At 40.7% G+C, this 21775-nt stretch overlaps 1 protein-coding gene across 3 annotated transcripts in view; it reads right to left on the bottom strand.

The window, feature by feature from the left end:
- LOC126234232 (cytochrome P450 9e2-like) overlaps window positions 1–21775 on the bottom strand; it is a 91957-nt gene that overhangs the window by 14327 nt on the left and 55855 nt on the right. For 2 of the 3 annotated variants that reach the window (XM_049942922.1, XM_049942921.1), the window contains exons 5-7: window positions 16823–17003; window positions 10837–11064; window positions 4914–5180 (exon numbers count right to left, since the gene is read on the bottom strand). In XM_049942922.1, the coding sequence (XP_049798879.1) occupies window positions 4914–5180; window positions 10837–11064; window positions 16823–17003 (676 nt within the window). The remainder of the gene's footprint in view (window positions 1–4913; window positions 5181–10836; window positions 11065–16822; window positions 17004–21775) is intronic. The other variant, XM_049942923.1, reaches the window with a different exon arrangement.

Here is a 21775-nt window from a genome sequence, read left to right as displayed (position 1 = left end):
GAAAGAAAACTCAAAGAAAGTGTTTTCACTCCAGGCCTATGGGAATGTTGAGATAATGAGCAAATTTTGCCAAAAATATTATCCAGTAAATATAACATTGTTACATTTCGGTGATGCTCATATTTTAATAAACAGTTCCATGTCTCTCAGATGTTAAATTAAGTATTAATTATGAGATATCAAGAACAATAAGCAAATAACAAATGAAATTCTGAGGTACAACACACACATGTAGCAGTAAAGGGATGGGAAAAACTGACACAGTCCACATTTGGCTTGTTTTATGGTGACATTATCGTCTGAAGACAAAAAGTATGTGCCTAGTTGAAATATTGCAAAATTTTAGAGACAGATCAGGAGCAAAGTCTAAGAAACTAAACTTATTTTAAATATCACACACACGTAAAAAGTAAAACACTTTTCAGGGGGGAAGCTGATTAAGAGGGGCGTAAGTCGAGAACAGCTTATTTATTTGAGGTTTATAAAACTAAAGAACACTCTGCTCTCTGATTCATCACAAAGATCAAATCTCTTATCAGGCAGATCTGCAATAATTACAAAATAGCAAGCCTCCTTGTAATGTGGACACACAAGCAATATTGAAACAATGTTTTCTGCAAGTGATAGCATGCCAAGGGTAAGTACTTTGTTGTAGGGTTCAGAATCATGACACTTTTTTTATGCAGAAAGCCTTAAAAAAAATTCATTTGAGTGACCATACTGTCGGTATTGAGGGTATTTTTGTTCTGTTGTTGCAACTACAAAAGTGTTTCCTTTTCTCCCTCCCCCCCCCCCCAGCCTCTGGCCCCTCCCCCTCCTCCCCCCCCCCCCCCCAGACAGCATTATCAGTGGTGGTGATTTTCACTTGATTTCTCACTTACATCAGGAAATGTCGTCTGCTAGCACATCACTGATGCTTCTCTTCTTTAGACACTGATAGTTGTGGTCTAATTTTTAGTTCTTCTGCAGCACTATGCATTTCTTATGTTTCTCACAGCACACTTTTTTGCATATGACAGAACAGAAATACCCTCAAGAACTGTAAAAAATTATTTCCTTTTTAAATTGAAAAAGATGCACTGCTTTGGTGACATGCTTAGAATTCTTCAAGAAATGAATAAATTTATGTAGCTGGTAACACTTGTTAGCATACCTAGCAAATAGCTAATCTTTCTTTTTCTCAGGTACCTATAACCCATTAAACAATGTTTAAGTGCAAACAAAGGTAAAGCTATGCTGTGTTGGCAGGTCTGGTTGTTACACCCATCAGAATTACCAGTGACCAAAATTTACTATGAACATTATGAAGTGTTTTACATAGGCTAAATTTCTTCTGGTAAGCTCTCTAATGCCTTATAAATGGTAGATAGTTTCCTTCAAAATGGTAATAATGGTATTCTGCCCAAAGTTTTGGCTCCTGCTGCAAGAGATATATCATCACGCACTAAGGTGCATAAGGGATTAGGTTCTGCAACATTTCCCGGAGTGTAAACTGAATACTTTGAACGCTCTAATGAAGTGAATAGTTAAATTAGTAACTTAACACCCTGTGTGGTAATACTGATGTCAAAAGCCATTTTACTACGTTCTCATTCATTTGGTTACAGATATTTTTAATGCATTAATTAATTGAAGCATTTGCCTACACATGATGTTCCAATAAATGTTTAGCATTCCAGAGAGTCTCACTTTCACAAGTATATACAACCCTGTGTTAAGTTCTTTGGTCTCAAATGGTTTTTTGAGAGAGAGGGGGGGGGGAGGGGGTGGGGGGAGACAGAGAGAGGTGCACAGCCACAGAGGGGCAGAAGAAGATGAAAAGGCCTAGTTTAGGCACTTACACACAAGGCAAATGAAGACCAACAAATGATTGACAACCGCTTCATTGGTCAAGATTTGCATAGTGTGTATGAGCAGCAAATCAAAGCCAACAAAGTGGTTGGCCTTGGTTTTGGTCTGCTGACACTAACACCAAAGCACTGGCAATTGGTTGGCGTTGGGATCCTTCTCCTAGTGTGGTGAGTTGAATCTGTGTTGGTTTAGCAGTGATTCGTTGTGTCCCTAGAATGGGTGTGTATTTATGTTTTTCAGAACAGCTACAAGTCACACTTAGTATGTTTTATTGACCAGTTCTGTTCTTTAATTTAACATGAGCATCATCAGAAACTCTGGAATTCACAGTTTAATGTACAGTAGTCGGCTTTTAAATTAGAGTGAAACCAGTCAATAAAACATACTGAGTGCAGCTTGTCACTGTTTCCCCTGCAGGCAATGCCTGCACTTGCTAAAGATGTTTATTTATTGTAACAGCCCATATTCCAATTTAGCATTAGGGTCAGACATTAATTTTAAATCCTCTTCTTCCCTCATAATATCATTCAGTGAAAACATAATTAAAACACTGTTTTATAATAGTAACGAAATGGAAGCAATATCAGCAATCAGATCCAACTGTGAAACTTCCTGGCAGATTAAAACTGTGTGCCCGACAGACTCGAACTCGGGACCTCTGCAAGGTTCGCAGGAGAGCTTCTGTAAAGTTTGGAAGGTAGGAGACGAGATACTGGCAGAAGTAAAGCTGTGGGTGCCGGGTGTGAGTCGTGCTTCAGTAGCTCAGATGGTAGAGCACTTGCCCGCGAAAGGCAAAGGTCCCGAGTTTGAGTCTCGGTCGGGCACACAGTTTTAATCTGCCAGGAAGTTTCATATCAGCGCACACTCCGCTGCAGAGTGAAACTCTCATTCTAGATCCAACTGTGATTCCATGTCCCAGAACCTCTTGGCTCCAAGCCCTTCATTTGGTTTGAATGAGAAGCTGGAACATCAATGCACTTGTGACCAATGTTCAGCCAAAACCAGTCTCTTTCGTTTGTTGCCCTAGTGTGTATGCACCTTAAGAGCCAAGTGACATGTCACTGCTTCAGGTGCCAAGTTGAGAGGGCTGCCAGGGGCACCGCAACTGCAAGATTTTTATGCAGAACATGTCACAACTAGCAGCAGCAGCTTGGGGTATCAAGCTGAAAGAAGTGCCCGAGTACAAGAATTAAATACAGTGTGTATCACAATTGATAGAAAAAATTAAAAGGGTGAAAGGACATGAGGAGAAAGGAGAACTACTTAAAGCTGCATGTTAGCTAATGCATTATGGAATTGGCTCCCTATTTTTGATCATAGGCAAAGGCACATCCTAGAGGTGGAGTCACCAGGATGCAGAACCCCCCCCCCCCCCCCTCCCCCCTCCCAGAACTACACCTGCTTCTTCTTAATGTTCAAAAAAGTCTTTAGCTTTTAGACTTAACAGTCCCGAAGATTTTCTCACTATTGTAGTTGGTATTATACTAGATTAAAGAAACACCTTCATTTAGAGAACCTGGAGACAGCACGATGATACACTTTTTCACTGAGCTCAGTACTCCCCTCCAAGACGAAGATCCTGAATTCGACTCTGATCACATGTGTCATAAAACATTATTTATTCTACAGGGCTATTACAAATGATTGAAACGATTTCATAAATTCACTGTAGCTCCAATCATTGACATATGGTCACGACACACTACAGATATGTAGAAAAACTCATAAAGTTTTGTTTGGCTGAAGCCGCACTTCAGGTTTCTGCCGCCAGAGCACTCGAGAGCGCAGTGAGACAAAATGGGAACAGGAGCCGAGAAATCGTATGTCGTGCTTGAAATGCACTCACATCAGTCAGTCATAACAGTGCAACGACACTTCAGGACGAAGTTCAACAAAGATCCACCAACTGTTAACTCCATTCGGCGATGGTATGTGCAGTTTAAAGCTTCTGGATGCCTCTGTAAGGGGAAATCAACGGGTCGGCCTGCAGTGAGCGCCGAGTGTGGGAGCAACTTGATTATCGGCTTGATGTCTGCCGAATCACTAAAGGGGCACATATCGAACATTTGTGAAGGCCTAAAAAAACTTTTTGAGTTTTTGTATGTGTGTGCAAAGCATTGTGAAATTATCTCAAATAGTAAAGTTATTGTAGAGCTGTGAAATCGCTTCAATCATTTGTAATAACCCTGTATTAAAGTGCATAGTTAATTATAATATTACCATCTAATAATTAAACTACAACTCTGTCTCTTTTTTGGCCGTTCAGATAATGTCATTTTCTTCTTACACTTTTGTAGTTTGCACACTGTTAATAGACAATGTAAAATGAGAGTATTCCGTCCACTTCAAATTTAATAGGAAAAATGTGAAAAAGGAACAAAGTCCCTCTTCTGAGTATTACAATCTTTTGTGAATTATAACATACTAAATTAAATCAATGGGGGCATAACAAAAAAACTTCTCCTATAGTAATAATTCTTTGTTTCTAAAATCACTGTACAAAAATATTCTGCTGAAGGTTTTCACTCTTGCAACAAACAAAGTTATAATCACTAACGAAAAACTATATAGTTTTCATATCTGTTTGTAGAATACTGCCAAATACAGTATTCTGTGAAGGCCCTCTGAATCATGTCATCAGTAACATACCTGAAAATTATGACCATGCAAACAGATGCTGAAACTACTTGTTACGGTAGCAGATTAATGAATGATAGCAGATTAAAAAAGTTCCTTAATGCAGAAATCTGAAAATCTGTTTGTGCAGAAACTGAAGCTTGTTGATGTTTTCCATCATTCGATTCCTCCTTGACGTGGTTTGCAGTAAAACAGTAAAAAATATGATTCATCATGGGGGATGGATGAAAGATGAACTGAAAGTCAAGAAAGTTACCAAATATCTCTTGACACATAAAATTAAAGTGCAATTTCTACACATATTGAATGAAAATATTTCTACTACTACATTTTCAAATTAGTTATTTTCAAAGCCAAATGATTTAATTGATTTATGTAGCTTGCAAGCATTGTGACAAACAGATTACTTATTTTATGTCTCTCACCGATGCAGAATCTAGGTCCAACTCCAAATGGAATATACGAATATGGTTTAATAAGTTCCTTTCTATCATCACTGAAACGTTCTGGATCGAACAGTTCTGGATTTGGGAACAATTCAGGATCAGCATGCAGTCCAAATATTGGGAACCACAGAATATCACCAGGACTCACATTAATGGCTGGCTCCCCTGTTTCTGACTCGGGGACTTTGTATGCTTTCACACACTTACGAGCCATCACTGCAAATGGTGGATACAGACGAAGGGACTCTGGGAAAGAGAAGTGTCTTTATTAAAAACAATTGATAAAGAAAAGAAAAACTCCAAAAAATTGTGTTTTACAGGAAAGCATTGTCAACACAGTATTTAGAACAACATTTACAATAAACAGATAAAGCTGTGAGTACCGGGCGTGAGTCGTGCTTCGGTAGCTCAGATGTTAGAGCACTTGCCCGCGAAAGGCAAAGGTCCTGAGTTCGAGTCATGGTCGGGTACACAGTTTTAATCTGCCAGGAAGTTTCATATCAGCGCACGCTCCGCTGCAGAGTGAAAATCTCTTTCTGGAGATATTTTATTCTTAGCAACAGTGAACAAGACCATCCAACTGATATTATGTATAAGTACTACTACTTTTCGTATGTGTGCATTAATGACCTCACAAGCTCAATTATTTCATACTTTATATGTAACATATAGTTAACTGGCAATATATATAATTCAAAAGAATTAGGGGAACATTTGTGTCAATGTCTGGTGTGTTTAATCTACACTCCTGGAAATTGAAATAAGAACACCGTGAATTCATTGTCCCAGGAAGGGGAAACTTTATTGACACATTCCTGGGGTCAGATACATCACATGATCACACTGACAGAACCACAGGCACATAGACACAGGCAACAGAGCATGCACAATGTCGGCACTAGTACAGTGTATATCCACCTTTCGCAGCAATGCAGGCTGCTATTCTCCCATGGAGACGATCGTAGAGATGCTGGATGTAGTCCTGTGGAACGGCTTGCCATGCCATTTGCACCTGGCGCCTCAGTTGGACCAGCGTTCGTGCCGGACGTGCAGACCGCGTGAGACGACGCTTCATCCAGTCCGAAACATGCTCAATGGGGGACAGATGCGGAGATCTTGCTGGCCAGGGTAGTTGACTTACACCTTCTAGAGCACGTTGGGTGGCACGGGATACATGCGGACGTGCATTGTCCTGTTGGAACAGCAAGTTCCCATGCCGGTCTAGGAATGGTAGAACGACGGGTTCGATGACAGTTTGGATGTACCGTGCACTATTCAGTGTCCCCTCGACGATCACCAGTGGTGTATGGCCAGTGTAGGAGATCGCTCCCCACACCATGATGCCGGGTGTTGGCCCTGTGTGCCTCGGTCATATGCAGTCCTGATTGTGGCGCTCACCTGCACAGCGCCAAACACGCATACAACCATCATTGGCACCAAGGCAGAAGCGACTCTCATCGCTGAAGACGACACGTCTCCATTCGTCCCTCCATTCACGCCTGTCGCGACACCACTGGAGGCGGGCTGCACGATGTTGGGGCGTGAGCGGAAGACGGCCTAACTGTGTGCGGGACCGTAGCCCAGCTTCATGGAGATGGTTGCTAATGGTCCTCGCCGATACCCCAGGAGCAACAGTGTCCCTAATTTGCTGGGAAGTGGCGGTGCGGTCCCCTATGGCACTGCGTAGGATCCTACGGTCTTGGCTTGCATCCGTGCGTCGCTGCGGTCCGGTCCCAGGTCAACGGGCACGTGCACCTTCCGCCGACCACTGGCGACAACATCGATGTGCTGTGGAGACCTCACGCCCCACGTGTTGAGCAATTCGGCGGTACGTCCACCCGGCCTCCCGCATGCCCACTATACGCCCTCGCTCAAAGTCCGTCAACTGCACATACGGTTCACGTCCACGCTGTCGCGGCATGCTACCAGTGTTAAAGACTGCGATGGAGCTCCGTATGCCACGGCAAACTGGATGACACTGACAGCGGCGGTGCACAAATGCTGCGCAGCTAGCGCCATTCGACGGCCAACACCGCGGTTCCTGATGTGTCCGCTGTGCCGTGCGTGTGATCATTGCTTGTACAGCCCTCTCGCAGTGTCCGGAGCAAGTATTGTGGGTCTGACACACCGGTGTCAATGTGTTCTTTTTTCCATTTCCAGGAGTGTATTTTGATGCAGGCAGTACCTGTGGTATTATTGCATGACTTGAGATCTTTGCTTTCAGTGTAGGCAACAATTAAAAGCATTTACCATCTAGTGGCTGTATTATGCATTACAGTGTCAGATTAATTCTCAGAAGGAAGTGAGTGCTGGTGCGCCAGTGTTTTCTAGTGAGGTACACAGACGGCAGTTGTCACTTGTGGTCATTGTATTCAACCAAGCACACGCAATGTGACACCTTAATGCAGTGCAAGTCATGAGGACAGTCCATTTGACTCAAAAAGGATGAACCTTTGGTCACATTGCTGCAGATAACAATGCCTCTCCATGTATTAACCACAGGTTCTGGACACACTACAGGGAGACAGGTGGATAAACAAGGTGAGTTGGGCAAGGTAGCTGGTACAGTACAACCCAACATGAAGACCAGACACCATGTGGTGCCAGAGAAACAGCCTAAAGTTCCTAAATAACTTCTTTATGGCTTCTTGCTGTGGTTCAGCACGGGGCTAACCTGTCACAGAGTTGAACTGTGGACCACGGACAGCATTCTGGCCATATCTGCATTCAGTATCATGCGGCGAATGCCTGAGAGTTGCAAGATGATTTCAGGAAGGCCATAGGAGCTGCTGTGTCTGATCAGACTGTCATGAACAGATTACAAGAAAGGGCTTTATGACCAAAATGTCCTGCTCAAGTACCCCACTTGACATGACAACATCTTGCAGCTCACCTTCAGTTCTATCATTCCCTTGTCAACTGGGAACTGCGTCATTGGAAAAATGTGTTATTCACAGTTGAGTCCAGATATCGTCTGGAGCAAGGTGAAGCCAGATTTCCAAGGCTCTGTGATGTGATGGGGAGGCTTCAGTGTTGACAGTCATATGAATCTTGTCACTGTTCATAGTCATCTTACTGCCAAGCAGTGCGTCAAACTGATGCTGTTGGACCATGTGTATGGTGGTGGCCCTGATTTTCTTCTAATGCCTGGACTTATGTGGCAGGCATCAACAAGGATGCCTTGTGAAGGCTGGACATTGAAGGAATGGAATGGCTGGCGATGAGTCACAATCTAAACCCCATCGTGCATTTGTGGGACATACTTGACAAATGTGTGCATGGTCATCCTGTTCCACCACCAACTCTGCAAGAACTCTCATGACATCTCATTGAACAATATGGAATGGATATGACACGGTGACCTCTGTAGACTTATAAAGTGCATGCTACATAAGTGTCAGGCAGTAATAAATGCTCATAGAGGGCATAAATGTTACTGAAGTTTTCAAAGTCCAATGAAAAGCACTCGGGATAATGGGATGAAGGATTGTTTCCACTTTGTTGTCAACACCTGTCAGACATTACAGGTCTTTTTATGAAAAGGGAAGAGGAGTAATGATGTTTTGTTGTGTACATAATTTGTGAAAGATAAAGGCATAATTAACTAGCATACCTAGTCCTCCATTAATGCTCAATGGAGTATGACAGATGCCCAAATTCATGTTTCCCTAATTCTTTTGAGCAGTGACCTGTGCAAATAAACTACTCTATTATCACTGAGGCAAGAGAAAAGCTCTTCTATAACCAGAATGTTATTAGAGAACATGGTTTGGCAATTTATCACACACTAAGGGAATACAGGGTGTCCACAGAAGACTATCCTAGCTACAGATTTTAATAATAACAACTGTAAGCATTATGGACTGTTGGTTCATGTTAACAATTACAGAGTAATTCAACAGTTTTATAAAACCACGTGCATGGATCCTGATTTGTTGTTTTCCCACTTCCTGCACCAGATATTCAAAATGCAGCTCCTAAACATAAAGTGTTTCATGTTGTGTAGTTTTGTTGAGTTTAAATCTGTAATTCCAGTTCAACATACATTTCAATTAAAGTCTAATTGTGATTCCCCATTTTGAAATGACCAAATGTGTGTGTAAGGGGAAAATTCCAGGATGACTAAAAGTGTGTAAAGAAGAGTATCAGAACATCTTAATTTTGAAGTTCTAATAATTCTGTTCAGAAGGCAAGACTTTAACTTCTGTTGCCAAAGACAAGAGTGTGGAGGATTTTAAGAATAAGTTTATACATGTGTCCATACTGATTACAGTTGGTACTTGCTCTAAAACCAGATGACTAAGATGTACATAATAACTTTGCAAGTGAAACATGGCACTGAGAAGTTGACTTTCTTGATCATGTGATGTTCAGTGAGGAGGCAACTTTTCATCTAAGTGGGAAGGTTTGATATCCGCATATCGTACCTTTTCATATCTTGAGGTCTGAATATCCTCATGCATCTCTAGAGTATGAAAGAGATTCCTCAAAATCAAATGTCTTCTGTGCTATGGCACAACATCAAATGAATGGACCATTTTTTCTTTCCTGCTGAAACTACTGTAACAGAGGTGGTTTGTCTGAATATGTTGCAAAATGGCTCCTTCCCTAATTAGAAGGTAAATTCTTTGTGTGAGAGTGGTTGAATGCCTACATACCCGACCAATGGACTGGTTGTAATGGTCAATACAATAAAGTTCTTTTCCACTTGCTTCCAACTTTACCTGACCTCATGGCACACAATATTTTTTTCCCTATAGGGTTTCATAAAAGACTGTGTCTACATTCCATCACTACTTAATGATTTGCCAGAGTTGAGACACAGAACTGAAGAGGCTATTGCTTCCATTAATCTGGACTTGTTAACTAAACCCTTCAAAGAATTGCACTTTATGTTGGATGTGTGCCGTTTGACAAAACATGCACGTATTGAAATTTATAAGAAAAATCTGGTTAGTTAACTTTCAGTTTTACATGTGATTTGTTGTAAGTAGTTTAAATTAAACTATTATAACATACCATTGAAACTGGGATATGTTTTATGAACACCCCGTACAATTCCAACAGCAAACATTCACAGTAAAATTGCATCATACATCAGCTTTTAGGTTTTTAGGCAGTTTCATGCAGTCCTTTCTTTCCTGTCAAGAGACTGGCCTTCAGAGTGTTTACTGAAAATTACTTTTATTCTAACTTACTTCCTGTAATTAAATCTATATCTGTTCTCTTTAATATACTGCATTATCTGTACAATACGAAATGTTTGTTTGTTCCTAAATACAAGTTACATTGTCTTGTTCTTAATAATATTAATACTTTTCCCTAATTTCCTTTGCCATTGTAAAAAGTTGAATACAGTGCCTCATACTATTTACTTTATGCTTAATTCATTAAGATGATATTGTTTTGGAGTTTCCCCACCTGCCAAATAATTCTTAGGACAGGAAAATAGTTGTTATTAGTTTTAACATGATTAATGGGATTTTGTGTCAGGACAGATTTAAACTCAACAAAACTACACAACATGAAACACTTTATGTTTAGGAGCTGCAATAGTTTTAAGAGGTGTCACTTCATGCCATGAAACAAAACAAAAATGTACATCACTTTCCCTGAGTCAGCTTTCACATATAACCTGATGTTCATATTTTATGAATCATACAGTGCACATAGCCAAAGGACATGCATGAATATCATTTCAAAATGTGTAAGTGCCACTTTCTCTACTAGCATCATAATTATTGCAATAAATCATGTCATCTTAAACGACTTGAAACAAAATATTTCTATTACTGAGCTGTAGATTCATTCACAAGATGCTGTACTCCTAGTAACAAAACTCACACTGAGTTCAGAGTTTTGATTAAAGAAAATTAAAAACAAATACACATATTTTTCCTACCTGATATTACCATATCCAAATACTTGCAAGCTGCAACATCCTCATATGTGAAACCTTTATCGTGTTTTTCATGCAGAAGCTCATCTATTTCTTGGTGAAGTTTTTGCTGCACCTCTTGATGCTTTGCTAATAGATAAGCTGTGAAGCTCATGAGATTTGAAATTGTATCAGAACCACCGAAGATGAAAATCATTGCTTGTGCAGCAAGGTCTATATCCTGTAGGGTAGCTTTGGAAAGAGAGTAATGCATATCATCACTATATTGACCATTCAGTCAGTATAATAATGAAACAACAGGGAGTATGAGAGGTGTATGTTCATTTAACAATATGAACTTCTTTACAATATATGCTGGACAACATTATTCTATATAAAGTCAAATTCAGCAGAACTTTGAATAAAGCTAATTAAAATATGGTTTGTTTCAATCATATTACATTGTCTAAGATACTGAAATAAATGTGACTGAAAAATATATGAATATGCTCCTCAAAATTTATATTTGAAATCAAAGAACATTTTCTTGCCTGCAGTGCACTATTCTAACAAAAGGTTCTGTGCAGGAAGTCACTGTCTCAAAAAAACAAGTTAACCAATATGTTGTTATTGTGGTCTTCAGTCCAGAGATTGGTTTGATGCAGCTGTCCATGCTACTCTATCCTGTGCAAGCTTCTTCATCTCCCAGTACCTAATGCAACCTACATCCTTCTGAATCTGTTTAGTGTATTCATCTCTTGGTCTCCTTCTACAATTTTTACCCTCCATCCTGCCCTCCAATACTAAATTGGTGATCCCTTGATGCCTCAGAATATGTCCTACCAACCAATCCCTTCTTCTTGTCAAGTTGTACCACAAATATCTCTTCTCCCCAATTCTGTTCAATACCTCCTCATTAGTTATGTGATCTACCCATCTAATCTTCAGCATTCTTCTGTAGCACCACATTTCAAAAGCTTCTATTCTCTTTTTGTCCAAAGTATTTATCGTCCATGTTTCACTTCCATACATGGCTACACTCCATACAAATACTTTCAGAAACGACTTCCTAACACTTAAATCTATACTCGATGTTAACAAATTTCTCTGCCTCAGAAACACTTTCCTTGCCATTGCCAGTCTACATATTATGTCCTCTCTACTTCGACCATCATCAGTTATATTGCTCCCCAAATAGCAAAAGTCATTTACTACTTTAAGCGTCTCATTTCCTCATCTATCCCGCAGCATCACCCAATTTAATTCGACTACATTCCATTATCCTCATTTTGCTTTTGTTGATGTTCATCTTATATCCTCCTTTCAAGACACTGTCCATTCCGTTCAGCTGCTCTTCCAGGTCATGTGTTGTCTCTGACAGAATTACAATGTCATCAGCGAACTCAAAGTTTTTATTTTTTCTCCTTGGATTTTAATTCCTACTCCGAATTTTTCTTTTGTTTCTTTCACTGCTTGCTCTAGATACAGATTGAATAATATCGGGGATAGGCTACAACCCTGTCCCACTCCCTTCCCGACGACTGCTTCCCTTTCATGCCTCTCAACTCTCATAACTGCCATCTTGTTTCTGTACAAATAGTAAATAGCCTTAGGCTCCCTGTATTTTACCCCCGCCACCTTCAGAATGTGAAAGAGAGTATTCCAATCAACATTGTCAAAAGCTTTCTGTAAGTCTACAAATGCTAGATACATAGGCTTGCCTTTCCTTAATCTATTCTCTAATATAAGTCATAGGGTCAGTACTGCCTCATGTGTTGCAACATTTCTACAGAATCCAAACTGATCTCCTCCGAGGTCGGCTTCTACCAGTTTTTCCATTCGTCTGTAAAGAATTCATGTTAGTATTTTGCAGCCGTGGCTTAGTAAACTGATAGTTCAGTAATTTTCACATCTGTCAGCACCTGCTTTATTTGGGATTGGAAATATATTCTTCTTGAAGTCTGTGGGTATTTCGCCTGTTTCATACATCATGCTCACCAGATGGTAGAGTTTTGGCAGGGCTGGCTCTCCCAAGGTTATCAGTAGTTGTAATGGAATGTTGTCTTCTCCCAGGGCCTTGTTTCGACTTAGGTCTTTAAGTGCTCTGTCAAACTTTTCACACAGTATCATATCTCCCATTTCATCTTCTTCTACCTTCTCTTCCATTTCCATAATATTTTCCTCAAGAACATCACCCTTGTATAGACCGTCTATATACTCCTTCCACCTTTCTGCTTTCCCTTCTTTGCTTAGAACTGGGTTTCCATCTGAGCTCTTGATATTCATACAAGTGGTTCTCTTTTCTCTAAAGGTCTCTTTAATTTTCCTGTAGGCAGTATCTACCTTACCCCTAGTGAGATAAACCTCTACATCCTTACATTTGTCCTCTAGCCAACCCTGCTTAGCCATTTTGCACTTCCTGTCGATCTCATTTATGAGACATTTATATTCCTTTTTGTCTGCTTCATTTACTGCATTTTTGTATTTTCTCCTTTCATCAATTAAATTCGATATCTCTTCTGTTACCCAAGGATTTCTAGTAGCTCTTGTCTTTTAACATACTTGATCATCTGCTGCTTTCACTATTTCATATCTCAAAGCTACCCATTCTTCTTCTACTGTATTTCTTTCACCCATTCTTGTCAATCGTTCCCTAATGCTCTACCTGAAACTCTGTACAACCTCTGGTTCTTTGAATTTATCCAGGCCCCATCTCCTTAAATTCCCACCTTTTTGCAGTTTCTTCAGTTTTAATCTACAGTTCATAACCAATAGATTGTGGTCAGAGTTCACATCTGCCCCTTTCTTACAATTTAAAACCTGGTTCCTAAATCTCTTTCTTACCATTATATACTCTATCTGAAACCTGTCAGTATCTCCAGGCTTCTTCCATGTATACAACTTTCTTTTATGATTCTTGAACCAAGTATTAGCTATGATTAATTTATGCTCTCTGCAAAATTGTACCAGGCGGCTTCCTCTTTCATTCCTTAACCCCATTCCATATTCACCTAATACGTTTCCTTCTCTTCCTTTTCCTACTATCGAGTTCCAGTCACCCATGACTATTAAATTTTCGTCTCCCTTCACTATCTGAATAATTTCTTTTATCTCATCATACATTTCATCAATCTCTTCGTCATCTGCGGAGCTAGTTGGCATATAAACTTGTACTACTGTGATAGGCATGGGCTTCGTATCTATCTTGGCCACAATAATGCGTTCACTATACTGTTTGTAGTAGCTTACCCACATTCCTATTTTTTTTACTCATCATTAAAACTACTCCTGCATTACCCCTATTTGATTTTGTATTTATAAGCCTGTATTCACCTGACCAGAAGTCCTGTTCATCCTGCCACTGAACTTCGCTAATTCCCATTGTATCTAACTTTAACCTATTCATTTCCCTTTTTAAATTTTCTAACCTACCTGCCCAATTAAGGGATCTGACATTCCACGCTCCGACCTGTAGAACGCCAGTTTTCTTTCTCCTGATAACAACGTCCTCCTGAGTAGTCCCCGCCCACAGATCAGAATGTGGGACTATTTTACCTCCAGAATATTTTACCCAAGAGGACGCCATCATCATTCAACCACACAGTAATGCTGCATGCCCTCGGGAAAAATTACGGTTGTAGTTTCCCCTTGCTGTCAGCCGTTCGCAGTACCAGCACAGCAAGGCTGTTTTGGTTATTGTTACAAGGCCGGATCAGTCAATCATCCAGACTGTTGCCCCTGCAACTACTGAAAAGGCTGCTGCCCCTCTTCAGGAAGTACACGTTTGTCTGGCCTCTCAACAGATACCCCTCCGTTGTGGTTGCACCTACGGTGCAGCTATCTGTATCGCTGAGGCACGCAAGCCTCCCCACCAACAGCAAGGTCAATGGTTCAGTGGGGGTGGGGGTGTTAATCAATATGACTATTCAGAATAGTGTTAAATTCATCACAAGTATTGCAGCCATTATTGCAGGTGTCTAACTAATCAAGTTGTTGGAGATTACATCTATCACAATGTTTAGGTACAGCGTAAGTGAGAATCCTTATGTGGCATGAAACCTAAAACCTGAGTTCTTGCCATTGCTACTCAGGATAAATGTGTAGTAAATATGACGCACATCTCAAGAAAAGGATTACATTCTCTTAAGGCACCCTGAACAATGGTCCAGGATGAACTATCATTCCAAGACACAGTTTGCACATACTGTAAGAGATCGCTATGTTCATCTCTACAGTAGGTTGCATTATTTGGTCATCTTTGCATAAGTTGTACTTACAGCATCTCATCCCCTGATCTTGGAGGTTGCATGTCATGCCAACTGAGAGGTGTCGCATAATGTTTTCACAGCTAGGCACAGTTTTTCTTTTAATGGGTTTGTATGTAATATACTGTTCCTGGACTATGTACCTAATGTGTAGCTCTACGACTATTTAGACATTCAGTAAACATATATTTTTGTGTCTCTTAACTTCTTAACATCAGGTACTCTGCACCTTGCACTATTTTGTTTAATTTGTGATATTTCAAGAATGAAATTTTCACTCTGCACCAGAGTGTGCGCTGATATGAAACTTCCTGGCAAATTAAAACTGTGTGCCAGACCGAGACTCGAACTCGGGACCTTTGCCTTTCGCGGGTAGGGCACTTGCCCGCGAAAGGCAAAGGTCCTGAGTTCGAGTCTCGGTCCGGCACACAGTTTTAATCTGCCAGAAAGTTTGTGATATTTCAGTTTGACCTCTTATGTTATATCCTATGTTTTTATTATTTTTATTTCTAGACAACTGAATTATATATTGTATGTTTTACTTTTATTGTTTGCTCTGATTTAAGTTAATGCCATACAACAATATGACTTTAGCACTATGAATAGTGGGTGGCACTTGCGAGAACATATATGGAGCGTGGCCATGCTGATTTCTTCGGTTGCCCTCCCACCCGCGGTATCAGTTCTGATGGTAGCCACTCTATGACGTGTAAGTGCGTTGAGGTGTCTCGCTTTGGTTCGCAGAGCAGACTGTTAACCAGTTGTGCTGGGTGCCCACAATAAGTGACGGTCTGGGCACTTATATGGTAAGCCGCCTTTGACGTTCACAAATTGACATTCTATGACATTCATGCCTTCATTTCACTTTTTTAAATGTGTGTCTCGTGCCTGACAATTCACAGCTGGTTTGTAGGTTAAATTGGTCTGGCACTGAGCATTTAATTGCTGATTCATTTCCTTTGTAATCAGTTGTCCCCATTTACCTGGTGTGTACCAGTAGACTCAAAGAATATAGTCACCCACATAGGATCTGACATGCTACTTGATAAATTTTTTATGTGACTGGTACGATTTTATAGTATGCAGTTGATATATGAGCTGAAGTGCACATTTGTAAGGAAGCATATAATGTTAATTAATTTTGAAGCATCTCTCTCGGTTTCCCTAGTTTTTTGTAGCTCCTAGAGATGAGATTTACATCCCGACGTCATGTATACAACTTTATCCAAGTAAAGGATCTGTAAAATACTACTGGAGCAAATTTAATCATCATGAAAAATTTTAGCAACAGTTGTTGATGTCCCACAAAAAGTATATTGCTATGTTTATGAGCGATGCTATATCAAAAGCTTTTCTAGAAATCACTCCTTTCAGATTCCTTATTTCTGCGTGGATAGTGGTAGCCCTTACACTGTACTTGTACAGTCGATGAGAACAATCATTATCTGTAGAGCAGTGTGCCTGAGTTTCAAGTGTATGTGAAGAGGCTAGAGTATGATATAGTTTACCATTCTCCTCTCCCAAGCAAATGCTAAATTCAAAATTTACTGTCAAAAAAGAAGAATATATTGATCTTGGATTTGTTCACGATATTGGCACTAAAAGCAAGCATGCTTCTGAAATCCTGCACAGTGAACTTCAAGATTCTGAAATGCTTGTGATATAATAACAAGTGTTCATTATCTGTCATATTCAGGACAACACAGGGCATATCTATATAATTATAGTAGTGCTCAAAAACTTACAAGACTTCTTGTTGCTGCTGTCATCAGATGTGTCTTGGAGTTCACCTTTGGAAGCTTGCATCAACAGGTGCACCATGTCATGACGTAAGACATGGTGGGTCTCCCGTTGAGCAATTGCCTCCATAATCAAAGAAGTGAAGAACTTGTAGCACTTATCTCTCATGAACTTGATGCCGAGTGCCTTTACAGGAATGATTGGGAAAGATTATCACCTGTGCTGGAACTTTGCTTAATATATTACACACAACTAAATGAGTAACAATAGCCAATAACTGATATTCAACAAAAATTATATCAGTCAATATCATAAAAAACCATTGCTTGAAATGGCACTGCAGAAATGGAAGAGATAACCTTATGAATGAGGTCTAAAAAAGGAAGATATAGGAAAAGAATGAAATACAATAAAACTATATTAGCATCAAATGAAATGAAGTTTATGAAACTGATTTCATCTTGTAAGATTAGAGAATTCAGGTACTCTCTCATATTTGACCATGCATCCTTGAAGTCTCTCCCTAAGTTAATATTTCACTGTGCAGAAGAAATGAGCGGTGGTGGTAATATGTGTTGTGCCCTTAGCACAGGTCGATCACTGCCAGTTCAGCATTAACCAGTCATATTGGTTTTCCACCATTCTCTTCACTGCTGCATATGATGCATTTACTGTGATGTCATCAGTTAGTTAGAATTTTCTTCTTCCTCTTTTCATGTTCTAAGTCAGTATTCCTTCTAGTACAATCCATTACCTAGCCAATTTGTTTTCCTATTTTTAACTATTTCCAGAATCTGTTGTTTCTCATTCACATTGTGTAATATAAAAGATTCCATATTTGATCTGTCCACTGTAGTGCAGCCACTATTTTTTGGGTGCTACTATGAAAATAGCAACTCTATCACAGCAGGTGCAAGAAGCATCGTAAGTCGGCAGGAGCCAAAACATCATTACGGCAGTTGTGGCAACTGGTCAGTTTACTCACTGCAGGCCGAACCCTGTCAAGCACCACAATACCAAGGGTGCAGCAAAGTGAGAGGGCTAGCTAGCAGAGTCAGCCGGATGGTTTCCACATCTGCAAGCAGCCGAGGTGTTGTACCGTGCACGGTTAGAAGTGATACAAATGAGCACCTAACCAGTATAAATAACTGTCATATATAGCCAAAGGTATTCCAGTCTGGCAGCACAAACTGTGAAGAGAAGGCTACACGAGGTAATGGGGCAATATAGTTCTGCAGGCAGTCACCACAAGTTTTGGCCTTCACCACTTCCAGCCTGTCTGCAGTCACTAATTCTACCCTCTTGGAGTTGGTGCCTTCTCAATGGTGAGCCATCTTCTGGCTCACTCTGGCCACAGCAGGTATTCCCTAGAAGGCAGCCTCTAGAGAACAGGGCAGTGCTGCCACTCACCCTCCTATCCCTGCAAAAGCAATTTCCACTGCTGAGGGCTGGCGCCCCCTGCAAGGATTATGACGGGCTTCCGTGCCACTGGCACACCTTGCTGCCAGCAGCCAAGTGTTTGTAGCCAGGGCATGTGCCATCACACGGTCCCTGGGCATCAGCCCACCACTAGCCATTTATATCGTGGCCGATTTCTGGTTGGCTGCTGGCCTCAGTGGTCCCTCACGTGTTGCCCACAGCATGTGCTAGAATGGGTGCGGTCAATGTGGAGCAGTGCTACTAGTGTTGTAGAGTGAGTCTGTATAAATCATGATCACTGATGCTGTTTACGTGTATTTCCTATGATCAACATCCTGACAATGACCCACTACCACTACCCAACCATGCGACCATAGAGGCCATCCACACCAGGCTGTTACATACAATTCCTGCTAGTACAATGAAGTGGCATAGACAATTTTATTTCCTCTTTTTAATTGTTTCTGTAGTTGTCATTTCTCATTCAATCTGGGCACACAACTTCATTTCTCATTTTATCTGTCCACATTACACCTCTCATTCTTCTCACCACAAAAGCCTGTTAGTGTTTATCTTCTCAGCACGACACTGTTCATGTTTTGGTAGCGTACAGAGCAATACCCCACGCAAAACATTTTTCTAAACTTTTCCCTGATTGTTTACTGTTTGGGGCACAGACAATACTCTTCCTTCAATAAAACATTTATTTTATAATAACTATTCTTGTTTTTATTTTTTGATAACATGTAATGTTACTCTTTATTTTGCATCTCATGTTCCTGAAGTTGTCAACTAATCACAAGTTTCATCTTTTATTTTTCTTGTTTGCTTTGTAAAAACTACTGTCTTAATCTTTTTCAGATTTATCTTCAGTCCCTACTCACCAAATCTGGTGTTCAGTTATTTTAACACATTGTTAATTATCATTTCATTTTCACTTTGTAATATGATGTCATCAGCAAATATTACGCATTTCCTTACTCTTCTTGCCTCCCCCCCCCCCTCCCCCATTCTCTTGTTGAAATTGTTGAGAATTAAATCATATGACCGGATATTAAGCAGAGTAGGCAGAAGACAACAGCATGGTCTAACACTTCTCCCATAATCCCCTGCTAATTACTTCTGTCATCTCATTTCCTATGCTTACCCATATCCTAACCTTACTTAACAACAACAACAACAACAACAACAACAACAAAAACAATAGTAATAATGAAATAATTGCAAGAATACTGACAGTGCTGATGAATAAGACAGTGTCAGCCCTGTTAAATATTTTTATAAGATAACATTGCTATCAAATGGGTAGAGAGAGAGAGATAGAGAGAGCCCAGGCAGAAGAACACATACAATAAATCTGAAGAAAAACTAATTGGGGGTAGGAAGAAATTAATGGATTGTATAATGAGCTGTTACTTAAAAATGGTAAAAGTGAAGTTATTATATAAAAAGTAACATCATTAGGAAAAACAAGAATACTCAGTTCATGAGAGACATATGAGAATGCGAAAGTTCATGTTAGGAATGTCAAGGTACTGAGCGCTATGTAATTTGGTAGTCCAGGGACAAGAGCAGGCTGCGGCACAAGTGACTAAGCAGTTTCTATCGATTACTGCTGAGGCTGTGGTGGGGGTACGTAGTTGTACGTGGTCTGCCTTCGTTCAGTCGTTGACCTCATTTCAGTAGCCAACATGGTGTGGACCTGTGCACATCGTGACAAGCTTTTTGATGACAGTTCAGCATTCCACACAAAAATGCCGTTCCTAATGCAAACACAATTCTGTCCTGGGTTTGGCAGTTGGAGGAAACTGGTAGCACACACATGGCTGACACAGAGCCATCAGATCACCAGAAAATGTGCAGTGGGTGAGAGCAGAAGTTCAACAATCGCCGCAACGATCTGCTCGATGATTTGCTGTTGCATTGGGTGTTTCAGACCACAGATTGAGAAGGATTCTGCAATGCGATTTGAAGTTCCATTGCTTCAAAATAATGACTGCTCAAGAATTACGCCCTGCACACTACGCCAACCGTCAAACTCTGTGTGGGCAAATGCTCGCTCAGATCCCTCCGAATGCAGATTTCTTCAGCAGTGACAAGGCACACTTTCACCTTAGTGGCTGCGTGAATAAGCAACATTCTCCTAAAGTGACAGTGTGGTGTGCCATATCACAATCTGGCGTGGTAGGCCCTTACTTTTTTGAGGAGGAAGGAGTGACCGTGACAGTGAATTCCACACGTTGTGTTTCAAGGTTGCAAAATTTTCTGCAAATGGACGAGACTGTTGAAGAACATGGACTGGGGGCACTTGTGGTTCCAACAGGATGGAGCTACTGCTCACAAAGTTCGAATTTCACTTGGTGTTTTGAGAGAAATGTTTCCAGGACACCTCATCTCTTTGAGGGGTGATATTGGGTGGCCTGCGCGGTCACCAGATTTCAGCATTTGTGACTACTTTCTTTGGGGATAACTGAAGGAAAAGGTTTCCAAAAGCCGCCGTCACACCCTACCAGAGTTGAAAGAGCGGATTATTGACGAAATGAATGCCATACCCCACGATATGTGTGCCAGAGTTACTGGAAACGTCAGGGATCATCTACAACAATGTATTGATGCTAACGGCCGCCATCTTGAGGACATTATTTTCAAAACTAAGTGAATGTAAAATGGTATATTGTAATAATTTAGAAAATAAAAACATTTTTTCTCTATACATCCAGATTTACTTTTTATTGCTCCTTAAAACTGCTTAGCCGGTTCTACCACACCCTGTAAAAAGCACAATTGCGCAGTATGAGAGAAATGTCTGTCTGACTGTGTCATGTGTCCCAATTAGGATCACTGCTTTCAGACCTAAGGGAATTAGGAAAGAGTCAAAATACTGAAGACCAGACAGCACAAAGGAGAGGCAAGATAATGGCAGTCCTCATTTAGTCACTGACCTCACCAATCTTTGGGTGCAGTCCCATACTGAGGGGGAATGATGTGGTTCAAATGGCTCTGACCACTATGGGACTTAACACCTGAGGTCATCAGTCCCCTAGAACTTAGAACTACTTAAACCTAACTAACCTAAGGACGTCACACACACCCATGCCCGAGGGGGAATGGTGTGGTTTTGCAAGCCAGTTCACGCAGCGAGTCCACGATGGCATACTGCACTGGCACTGGTGAACCATCTGCCGAGCGACTTCCCCACAGTGCAGAGGATCACAGTCGTTCACTCCCATGGGAATGTTACCAGGAGATGTCACGTGTATGGGAAATGTCTGTCGTCCCACAACAGCCCATCTAGGCACTCAGACACAAAGTTCATCTTCCTCTCAGGATCCGGTGACTGAAGAAGTTCAAGGAATCATAACAAACAAGATGTAATGTACAGTTGAACAATCAAACACAAAGATGGAAGTAAAAATACAGTACCAGAGTTCAGCATACTCAGGGCACTTCTTTGTAAATGAAACCGCCTTTTTTGCTGCAACTTAATTTAATGGCCATACAAATAAATTTGTGATACCCAGGGCACTCTCGAGAAGACT

This window comes from Schistocerca nitens, chromosome 2 (genome assembly GCF_023898315.1).
Source record: "Schistocerca nitens isolate TAMUIC-IGC-003100 chromosome 2, iqSchNite1.1, whole genome shotgun sequence".
Lineage (NCBI taxonomy): Eukaryota > Metazoa > Arthropoda > Insecta > Orthoptera > Acrididae > Schistocerca > Schistocerca nitens.
The sequence above is the reverse complement of the archived record's forward strand: the minus strand, read 5'-3'. Positions and strand labels throughout refer to the sequence as shown.